Here is an 11,366-nt window from a genome sequence, read left to right as displayed (position 1 = left end):
ATATAGATCAGTAGAAATATATATATATATATATATATGTGTGTGTGTGTGTGTATACAGATAACAATTAAATCAAAGTTAGTTCATCTAGATCAACGGGACATAGTAGATACAGTATAATTCATATAATTAACAATGAATAAAAAGAAAGAAGAAAAGATTAAAGATATAATATGAGCAACATATAAGAATTTGAGTATGTAATATATATATGTTTATATAGGGTTAGGGTTATTTACTTTCCAAAGCCGCAAAATGAATTGGCTACCATTTTTATAATCAATTCATCACACAAAGTCACACTTTAAATAAGTCTAATATACCCAGTAGTTTTTACTATGATTAACTTAATATACCTTACCCTAACAAGAAATTTGTACTCAAATAAAATATTTTTTCATGCTTCAGTTGTTGCATTATAAGAACATGACATAATGTAGATGTTTATATAGATATAGAAAATAATAAAATATAGATTGTTTCATATGGTAGCCAGATGAGGCTGTTCAAATAGTTGAAATACTTAGACAGAAGGAGGAGCAGTTCATTAAGGGAATGTAAGGTGTGAGTTTCCCAGAAAGTATTTCATCTGTTCATAACACCACCTCTATGGTTGCACACAGGACCTCTAAGTCAGTTTAGCTACTAGCTACCACTGCAGTCTGGGTTTCTGTTTATCTCTGGCTTATCTCTGCAGTATACACACCGCCAGGACCAGCAGTCCCTCCTCATCTGTCTTTCCACAAAACATGAGCCAGACAGGATCAAGAGCAAACAGAGGAAACACCAGCCTGCAAGAGGAATTCAAGGTTGTTATTGTAGGAGACGGGGGTTGTGGGAAAACCTCGCTGCTCACAATTTATACTAAAGGAGTCTTTCCAACGGTGAGTAACACACACACAGGCACAGGTCACTGAAACTGCAGGATATTTTCATCCCAGAAGTAGAAATGAATGCAGCCTGAAATTCATTTTAATGTAAAAACTAAGCAGAATAAAATGTTTGTAATTCAAATAAGCTGTCAAGTATTCAGAGACAAAACGTATAATCATTTTCTTTCAGGAATATGTCCCATCTGTGTTTGACAAAACTGTTGTCAATTCGAGGTATCGAGGGCAACAGTTTCGGCTACATCTCTATGACACTTCCGGTAAGGTCTCTTTCTCATACTTTTTAAATCACCTTGTTGAACAGGTATCCCGAGTCTGTGGAAGGTGTGTCATTCCTTATCAGCATCTGAGAAACACAATCACATGCCCTTTTGTATTAGGTCATAACCTAAACACTTTAATTGTGTTGATTAAAATTACCTAAGAGGGTTTTTATTTATTCATTTATGTTTATTCAATTTATTTGTAATCTATTTTGTTTGTTTGTTTGTTTGTTTGTTTTTGATTTAAGATCTGAATTTCACCTTCAAATGCAGGTTTCAATGTTGTTAATTTCAGGTCAAGATGACTATGATCGCCTGCGGCCTCTCTCCTACCACAGTGTTAACGTGGTGCTGATCTGCTACGATGTTATGTGTTCTTCAAGCTTTGATAACGTCTTCACAAAGGTATTTCTAAGTTGCATGTTCAGTGTTTTGTTGTTGTGGTTGAAGAGGATATTACAGTTGGTGTCACTTAAGCCTTAGTGCTCAATTATGATTTATCACTCAGATCACATTATTTTTTTTAATGTGGTCGATATCAGATTGTAGTGTGAACAGATGACGTTTCCTGAGATGACCCACATGACGAACGTAAATCCAGATCACACTGAGGTTACACTGCAAAAAATTAGACCTGTATCTGATCACATAAAAGGTTGGATTCAGTGAGGTTTGTGCTGTTCACACTGTCATGAAAAAAACAGATCTGAGTCATATATGAGCAGAAAATAGCACAATATAACTGTGTTCACTATAATTTAGTGGTACCCTGAGGTGCAACATTTCTGTGCTGGGGTGCCCATCATCCTTGTTGGTTGCAAAGCAGACCTACGAGAAGACAAAGTCCTGATGAAGAAGCTCTGGTCAACGGGCCAGAATGCCGTCACATATATTCAGGTATCAAGCTAATCACCTATACAGTTAGTATGACTTTTGAGGAGCAATATTGACTATTAGTGTGTAATAACTGGATACGAGAACAAGAAAAGTCAGACATTGTTGGCTCATTTGTGCGACTCCAACTCTTTTCTGACAGGGAGAAGAGGCCAGAAGGAAACTCAATGCTGTGCTGTACTTAGAGTGCTCAGCCAAATACAGGGAAAATGTGGACGACTTATTCAGAGAGGCAACGAAGCGAGCGCTAATGGCGACGAGAGAGCTGGAGAAAGTCAGAAAGCGTAGGAGTTTGTGTGCTTTGTTGTGATGATGCACGCTCATGGCTCCGACTGCCTCCAGGGACTGAAGGTTACACTCAAACTGCACGTCCGGACACATTTCCTGTGTGGTTTTCCCTTTGACTTACTTTAGAACACATTTTGTGCAAGATGATGTTTCCTTGTTTGTTTTCCTTGGCATTTTTTATACATGCAAATCATAAATATATATTAAAAAATGTATGTGAAGCTCACAGATCATCTCAGATGTGTTTTATTCTCAAACAACAACAACAAGAAAAAGTCCTGGATATGATTAACAGTAAAAAGCTGCACAAAAACACCACACATGAGCAAATCTTACAATACAGTATTTACTGAAAATTCATTTTAAAGCTGTGCACAAGCAGTGGAACCTTTCTATATACAATAACATACACAAGGTTCAATAAATAAACCACAAAATGAACCGAAGAAAAAGGCCTTTGTTTGCATTGATCTGTTTTTTTAAAGAAGGCACATGTGGCAGTTCCTATCAGAGGCGTTCCAGAGAAAACATTGAATTCCTTGTGAGAAACACCATCAACAAGTGGTTTGGAGAATAAAGACCAACAGCCTGTAAGTTATTAACCCTGTGTGGCTCCTTGTTCTCTGCTACGTCACGTGTCACAGAGATATCTCGGGACAATCTGAATGCAAATTTAAGGAGCTTGTGGTCTACAGCAGCTATTACATTACCATGACTCAGCATAAATCATGTGTAAGGGTGGGTAATAGGGACTAAACCGACATTGCAATAATAACCACAGCATTACTTTGATATAATACAGCAAGAATCCAAAGTCACATGATAAAAATACAAACGTGTATTCTTCTCAAAGAAGAAAATGGCTGTACTGGTTGACCAAAGGCATAAATAAAAACAAGGATATATTATTCTCAAATACAGTAAAACTTCAATTAAAAGCAAGGGTCCCAATTAGACTCAGGTCCCTGTTAGTAACCTGCTGTGGCTACAATTAACGCAGGTCTCAATTAGATGCCTGGTCTGAATTTTATAGAAATTCTTTGGATAAACATTTGAGTTCAGTGATTGAATCAAATAAAAGTCTGAGCGATTAGTTGAAGTTTTTACAAAGTTTAAAATCTCATGTTTACGTTAAAACTTTACTATTCCAACATATTTAGAGGAGAATATTATGTGCTAATAATATACTTGTACCAATGTTACAAAGAAAGACAACAGAGAAAAAGAAAATGGTCAGACCCAAGTTAAACAGTTCAACAATGTGCCACAGGACAAAAAGAAAACACACTTTAACAACGTGTGGCCATGCTCAAGCTTGTAAACTATAAAGAGTACAAAACATTACATAAACACAACATTTTCAATACGTGCATGCCTTGCAATAATACATTAAACAATACTTCTCCAAAGCCAGTAACCATTTTCACAGATTACAGTATATTCCAATTGCAAAAGCAAAAGTAAGTTTCTCAATTGTTTTACCCGAGACTCACTTAGATAAGACTCCTCTAAAAGAAGAAAAATGAGTTCTTGGAAACAGATTCCACCACTGGGCAAATTTTTTTTAAATATGTGCAATGCAGTACAAACGTGTTCTTCAGCCTCAGAGTTCACAGAAATACTGTTAACATTAATATATCTGTTTTTTGTTAAAAGACCTAAACAGTTTCCTTTGAGTACAGATTTTTGGCACAAGAAGGATTGTTCGGAAGACTAAAAAAACTCTGAGTACGTGGAGAGGAAAGGAGAGAACATTTGACACAACCTAAAACAAAATAAAAAAGTTCCTATAAGCAACCACTCAGTACAGTGACCGTGGACGTGTGTAACATACAAATGAAAGCACGAAGGCCTCGTAAAAACCTCTTTCTCTATCTTACTGTTTCTAAATATGGCAGTTAGCATATTGAATGCACCGATTTTAAGTCTCTTTGGGATAAAAGCATCAGCTAAATAAATGTACCTTGTTCCATAATTTTGGTTTTAAAGCATGCAGACAGTGAATCTCACTTTACACCCTGGATATGGACACATGTATTGATAATAAAGTCGTTCTGATACCATTGTTTCCTTAATGAAGAGAACTTTACGTATCAGCTGATACAGAGTGTCGATCTGATACATGTGCGATAAGAAAAACATAAATTACATGGTATTGGATTGGTGCGCAGACACACGTACTCGCCCGATACCCCCTACCGCATTTTAAGTAGTATCGAAACAATTCTACTTGGCAACGCTCCCTTTTAAACCCCATTTAAAAAGCCAGGCAAACGTGACAACAGGGGAAATCAGTACAACCCACCATGGGACAGTATTGAGGCAATAGGTGGATGCTGCCTGCAGCGGTGGTGACTTTTACTGTATACCTCTATCAGCAACACAGTGAGTGAGTGTAAACTACACACCACAGAGCAGCACCACAATTTGTCAACCAGAACTATAAAACAGGCTCGAAGGCAGCCTCAGTCGTCTTGATTTGATGTGGATCTTCCTCAGGTCAATTTAACCCAGATTTCTCTAGTGTTGGTGATACAAAATCTTGTTTTCTTTGGATATCAACGACTAAAAAGCAACATATTTGTCAGTACTGTACAGTATCTGTGTTGTAATAGCGGGCTATTTTATCTAAAATAATAAAAAGTGGGTATCCCTATGATTTCTATGACTGTACACTCAAGTGCAGATATGAAGTCCTTAAGTGGTTTTAGCCCTAAAAGACGTAATGTTACAATATGACATGTCATTAAACAAGCCAGTTAAATGTTAGTGCCTGAGAGCAAAAGATTTCCCTTCAAGTTAAAAGGTAAAAACAATTTTCCTAATATATAATGTGTAGAGGTTTGTGAACATGCATTATCCGAAAGTGGACTGAGTCAAAACCTGCAATGCTCAACAGATGAAGCTTTCAGTTTCAAAGTTCTAAAGGATAAAAAATAAAGCTTTTATATGAGATTTCACAATAAAAGCACTGGTGAGTGTCCGCTGCTGTTAACTAGCAATAATCAAGGGTAATGGACAGGGGCCTTCAGGTCGTCATTCTCAGGCCTGTTGTCCAGCTGGTTCTGGAGCCGAATGACCTGCTCCAGCTCCCGGATCTGCCGGTCCGTTTTGTGACTGACGAGTGTGCGGTAAAAGTGGATGGCGAACATGATAAAAACGAGTCCAAACGGCACCATGATGCAGGTGGAAGCGATGGCTGCGGCCTCACCAGAACTTATGGTGCTGTTGCTGTCCTTGCTTCTGAGGGGCAAGAACTTCACCCAGCACAGGAGCATCACCTCCGTGAGGAAGAGGAGGGTGCCGATGACTGTGGAGAAAGCCCAGGCCAGTTCTATGTGGCGGTGCATGCGCTCGTGGGGAGACTCGTTGACAGAGTTGAGGTTGTGAACATTGCTGACGGCCTCGAGGTTAGGGAGGATGCAGGTGCTGATCATGAGGGCGAAGAGGTGGACGGCGACCAGGACTGTGGTACAGGCACTGAAGGCTATCAGCAGCCCTGGAGGATACTTATGATCCCGCTCCAGCTGAACCTCCACCATGGCAACCTGGGAAAATCATACAAGAAAAATGTCAATATTTGCAACATATACTGAATAGGTAGAGGAAAGTGTCTGTATTAATCCTAATGTCAGAGGTGGGAAGTAATAAGATTCAAATAGTGTATCTGTACCTGTTTCCTAACATCTTTTTACTTGTACTCCCTACATTTTTACACAAATATCTGCACTTTCTGCTCCTTATATTTTAAAAACTAGGTCTGTTCCTTTAGTTTTAATGAATCTGAGGGGAATTATGGCTTCCAAACATCAAGACCGGTGCATATGCTGCAGGACAGACGTAACAAAGTGACATAAATAAAGTTGAAGTTCCAGTGAGCTTTGCACAGAAACAGCTGGTAGAAGTGTCCTTCAGAGAAACCAAGAAAGTGCTTTTTACTTTTATACTTTGAGTGCATTTTAGAGCCTGAACTTTTTCACTCATACTTGAGTGAGAAAGCTGAATCAGTTCACAAGAATGGGTGGACTTTTGCTACCTTTGCTTAATAAGCACGTTCAGAGCAGTCGTGTTATATTCTGGAAACTTTTCGGTGGTTCTTTGTGTCTGTCAAACAATTAGGAAGTTCTGAAATTAAAGCTGACACACGAGTAGGCAAAAATACCTACCCGAAACTCTTTTAAACCTTAACATTATTCTTTGTGTAATGGTAAAAAATCTCAGATGTGCTCTCTCCTTCTAAATCTAACAGCTCGTGCACAAAAGTTTAACTTGAGGCGTTGTTATAAAAGGTTTGAGTTGTATTAAGAGCAGGTTAAATACAATACTAGAGCAGCATTGCTTACATACACATTTGTACATCAAGTGAATCCTAAAGATTGTGAGACTTAAAAAAAAGTTACAAATCCAAATGTGATTAACCAGAATTATTAGCATATGCAATATATGCACAGTATATAGTCGTTGTTTAAACTCTTAAATGTTTAAATAGCTGAGCTTGTGCTGCTGTTGTCATTTAATAGATTTAGTTTTTCTGTTTATTTTTTTTTTCTTGCACCTTTATTGATATTTAATACTTGCACTCTTTATAAGTGCACTCTTTTCTTCTTTGTACTGCAACTGCTGCTCAACAGTTTCCCTCAGTGTCAATAAAACTTATCTTAATAGCATCATAATTACCGGCAGTGCTTTGCATTTTCAGAAACAAAACCGGTATCTATTAACTCAGGAAGCTGGTGTTCATTTGTACGTTGCATTTGTATTAAAAAACATAAGAGAATTGGCACGTCTACTTATTGTGCGGTCTACTTGTTAAGGCGGAAGATAAATTAAAGGGTGTGTGAGGTTTGCATAAACTGCTTTATTCCCTTGACCCGTTATTGTTGCACCGTGAGAAACATCTCGTGCAAAATCCCTGTGACCCTTTTATTTATTTTTTATGTCCACGTCCTCGGGGTCGCTGCACTGCCCTTGCGGAAATAAAAAGCTCCATTAATGGTGCACACCCAGCAGCGCACAGGGGGCTGTAATCAGGCCTGTGAGGTGTTGCGATCGCCGCAGCCCTTTGGAAACAATCATCTGCGTCACATACGCGGTTCATGCCGATGGCCTAAAGTTTGCGCCCAGGGCGGTGAGCAGTGTGGAAGAGGAACCGAGGACTTACCATCGCGAACCCCGACAGCAGAGCAGAAGTGCGACTTGTGGCTTTTAGTTTGGCTCGACTCAAATACAGCTTTCTCCATGACAGAGCCTGCATGGAGTGCTCGTTCAAACTCATTCCGAAGGTTGCTCCAAGGAACCGGTTATTGTGTTGTTGTTGTTGTTGTTGTATGAAGATAGAAAGTTCGGTGCGTAAAAGCGGTTTGGATTCACAGGATGGGCCTCGGTGGAGTAGACGGATGGAAAGCGCACGCAGGAAGTGTAGTTCCGATGAGGTGCGACATCTAACGAACACTTGGGAGCAGATCTGAAACTATGTCAAAACTTTCCTACAACAGCTGACTTACTGTCTATGAGGAAACACAAGATACCCACAATCCAATGCTCTCTCTCTCTCTCTCTCTCTCTCTGGTTTGCACAGGCGTTGCGGCGGTCCGCCTGCTGGTGCCAGTGTACACCCCCTTTATCGTGGAGCTGCAGTCGGTTCCTGTACGGATGTGTCATATGTTCAACTCACACACACATTGTGCAGCTTTTAGTGGTTGCTGCTCACACAAAACCTCTGAATCCCTCAAAACCCCAAAAAATATGCATGAATCGAACTCAAGTATGGTCATTTATATTATTTTAAACATCAAAAGTGTCACCACCACCTAGAAAGAGGTATTTTTCCCTTTTACATTCACTGATATGAATTAAATACTCATATTAATAGTCTCTGCACAACAGTAGACTCATTGTAAGAGTGATGGGATGTAAGTACTTTTATTCAAGTACTGTACTTTGATTTTGATGCACTTTACTTTAGTATTCCTCAACAATTCATCACACAAATTAGCATTTTTTTGTTTATTTTTATGACTCATTGATCAGTTTTTATTTTGTAAAGTAAAAAAGTAGCATAAAGGGAATGTAAACTTTATTTTACAACCTAAATAACAATAAAGTAACCTTGAATAATTTTATTTCCCACATTACTTTGTAGATTGAGATTATTAATGCAAAAATATAAATCAACTAATACATTAGGATTTATTATTTAAATGTTAAGATACCAGCAGTATATAAAGTATCCACCTTTACTGGCTGCAATATTACTGCTGCTTACACATAAATGCATCACTATTCATAATCTAGTAATATAATATATGTATTTAAAAATGGGCCATTCTGCATAATGGGTACTTTTAATACTTAAAGTATATTCTGATCCTTACATGTACTTTCACTTAAGTAAGATTTTGAATGCAGGGTATTTCTATACTGCAGTATTGCTACTTTTACATAACAAAAGATCCGAGTATGTTTTCTTATTTTACTGTGCTGGTGCACAGGAAGAGGAAGAATGACTGTGTGGACACAGAAGCAGCAAGTCATTTTCTTTTCGACACCTGGTAGTTGAGGTGGTTTTCCTGTGTAAATTCACACTTCTGACAACAACAAAAAGTAAAGTAACCGTAACCTAATCTCACAAACCAGTAGCAGAGACACATGCACACTCTGCACTCTACATCTCTCTGTGATTTGTACAGTTTAGTTCGGTTGTAGACCGTAAGTTTCTGGATATTAAAGCAGCTTCTGGTGCTACAGCAGAGTAAGTAAAGTGAGCACATCATAGCAGTCCTCCACCACCTGAGGGCGGAGGAGCACAAAACATCTCAGACAGAATCAGAAACAGAAACACTGCACATAAAGATGTATAGAAGTACATATTTGTCGGCTTTATAGAACATTTTAGGTGCAAATTTGTACCTTTTTAATGTATAAACAAGGCACCTGGGTGGTGCTTATTCACCACCACATACACCAGGGTTCAGTCCCTGGCTGCGATGCTTTTGGCCCAGCCCTGTGTAACACAATTGGCAGTGTTGGTGGGAAACCAGTGAGCGGTCATGTCATTGGTGCAGCAGTAATTCTTTTTTAGTTGGTCTGTGTAGGTCAGTCTGAATGCAGCTTTTATAGTCTTCCTTTACATGTTGGTCATGCAACTGAATTGTTATAAAAAAATATTTGTATGTGTTTAACCGTCTGTAATAGATAATTCTTGATACTGCCACTGGATGATGCCAATTTTTTTCAAAGCTTAGACATAGTGGCTCAATGATTCATTATGACATTACATGGTGATTATATAATACAGCCGAGTTCTGAGTAAGTCAGTGACACATTTCTTGTTGTGTTGGCTGTGTACAGGAGCACATTGGATCTAAAGTGAAGCAATAAGTTTGAGATTAAAGTGCTGTCTCTCTCCTTTAAGTTGATTATCAGTGTGAGTGTGGTAACTCTAAACGTTTAAATAGCATAAATAGTGTATAAATGTATTGGACACATTTTATTTAATAACTGGTAGCACAGGTTGTGCCATCAATGAAATGCACTGACTCATCAGTGAATACCTGAAATGTAGGTGATACCTGTTGTATGGCACCTGCCCAGGTGGATTTACGTCAGGTGACAACATGTAGGAAAATGTGAATAACCATTAGTGACAAACCTATTACACACTCAACGTTAAATGACCTAATTCAGAGGCGTGTCGCGGTATTTTAAGACCATTACTAACCTAATACGCCCTTGAGGATTAAGATGTTGAATAAATCAAATTAACCATTTGAATAATTTAACCCGTATCGTCTCTTACTGACTCACACGTCCCGCAATAACAAGCAGAAGCGAAGACGGAAGTGTGTAGGAGTGAACCTTCTTGTCTCCGCTGCTCATCTTCACTTCCCGTTATGCTGCATTCACGTCGCACGTTAATAACAGTTGCAACGTACGGCGACGATTATTAGTTACATTTACTCTACTTTTAAACGCAATTAGCTTTTATTTAGAAGTCAAATACGCGCACACCCACTGTTATCCGCCTTCAAGTTTTGCAAACGACATTAAAATCATTGAATTGAGTAAGCAGGAAGTTGCTGCGCGCCGTGTTCTCCCATGGTTCGTGAACGCGGCGTAATGAGCAGCTGCCCGTGTTGGTGTGATGCGAAGGGAAGGAGGGAGGGAGAGAGAGAGAGAGAGAAGGAGGGGTGGAAATGAGCTGAGCTGGAGGCTTGTTCAGCCATGTTAGTTTTCTCTGCGGTTCACGAACGATGAGAGAGAGGAGCCATGGCCTTGTCATTGAGCGGAGACGATGAGGAATATGATTCAGAGTCTGAGCAGGTCAGAGCTCATACATTTCATTATGTGACCTGTCTCTCTCTCTCTGTGTGTTTTCTGCGTCTTGTTAAAAGCGTGCTGGTTTCTTTTTTTATTTTGAAAGGAAAGCCTGTTTTGTGTGTGTGTGTGAGGGCGCAATGGTGTTTTTCTGCTTCAGGTTCTTGCTCTGTGTGTCCAAACGAGCTGAGAGGTTGTCATTTAAAACCTTCCTCAAGCAGCTTAAAGAGATGTGTGGCTGTAATATTCTCTTATTAAGAGGTAAATACACTGTTTGGGTCTGAACTGATACCTGGCCACAGTGTGTCCTCTCCACCTTGGACACCAATCTACCATGTTAGCCACAACTGACCCATTTTCTACTTTAACACAGAGCAGTTTCCACTAATGTTACACATTTTATTCTGACTCTTAAAGTCCCCCACTGGCTGTGAGACCATGCAACTTTACACTACAGCTAAATAAAAAGAAGAAGCTCTGATTCTACACATGTTACTACACCAACTCCCCCATTATGTCCTCTTCAGAAAACCCTTTTCCTGTGATTAATTTCCTGCTCACTTCCTTAACTTGATCTCGCCACCCTGTTCCTTTAAGAAGACTTTAGGCAAAATGCTGTTCAGGCTGGGACCGAGGAAAAGGGGGGATGGGGAGCGGGAACAATGAAGTGGCTCTACTTCTGTTAGTCTGGTAGTCCAGGGGTCCCAAAAACCCC

The 11,366-nt window shown here is 39.2% G+C and overlaps 3 protein-coding genes across 6 annotated transcripts in view; 2 read left to right on the top strand and 1 right to left on the bottom strand.

The window, feature by feature from the left end:
- The first annotated feature begins 625 nt into the window (after positions 1–625).
- Positions 626–2,508, top strand: LOC118325868 (rho-related GTP-binding protein RhoF-like). The gene is made up of 5 exons (XM_035658712.1): positions 626–884; positions 1,063–1,150; positions 1,449–1,558; positions 1,916–2,050; positions 2,190–2,508. The coding sequence occupies exons 1-5, from the start codon at positions 750–752 to the stop codon at positions 2,355–2,357; spliced, it is 636 nt and encodes a 211-aa protein (XP_035514605.1). The 5' UTR covers positions 626–749; the 3' UTR covers positions 2,358–2,508.
- A 55-nt stretch (positions 2,509–2,563) lies between these two features.
- LOC118325562 (calcium release-activated calcium channel protein 1-like) lies at positions 2,564–7,907 on the bottom strand. Its single transcript, XM_035658279.1, has 2 exons — positions 7,497–7,907; positions 2,564–5,883 (listed from the first exon to the last, which is right to left on the bottom strand). The coding sequence occupies exons 1-2, from the start codon at positions 7,608–7,610 to the stop codon at positions 5,341–5,343; spliced, it is 657 nt and encodes a 218-aa protein (XP_035514172.1). The 5' UTR covers positions 7,611–7,907; the 3' UTR covers positions 2,564–5,340.
- A 2,591-nt stretch (positions 7,908–10,498) lies between these two features.
- kdm2ba (lysine (K)-specific demethylase 2Ba) overlaps positions 10,499–11,366 on the top strand; it is a 10,715-nt gene continuing 9,847 nt past the window's right edge. For 3 of the 4 annotated variants that reach the window (XM_035658552.1, XM_035658550.1, XM_035658553.1), the window contains exon 1: positions 10,499–10,657. In XM_035658552.1, coding sequence (XP_035514445.1) covers positions 10,604–10,657 — 54 coding nt within the window. In that variant the 5' untranslated portion in view covers positions 10,499–10,603. The remainder of the gene's footprint in view (positions 10,658–11,366) is intronic. The other variant, XM_035658551.1, reaches the window with a different exon arrangement.

The sequence above is a fragment of the Morone saxatilis genome, unplaced genomic scaffold (genome assembly GCF_004916995.1).
Source record: "Morone saxatilis isolate NCDOM2014 unplaced genomic scaffold, NCSU_SB_2.0 Contig16, whole genome shotgun sequence".
Classification (NCBI taxonomy): domain Eukaryota; kingdom Metazoa; phylum Chordata; class Actinopteri; family Moronidae; genus Morone; species Morone saxatilis.
This window is presented reverse-complemented; position numbering and strand designations above follow the sequence as displayed.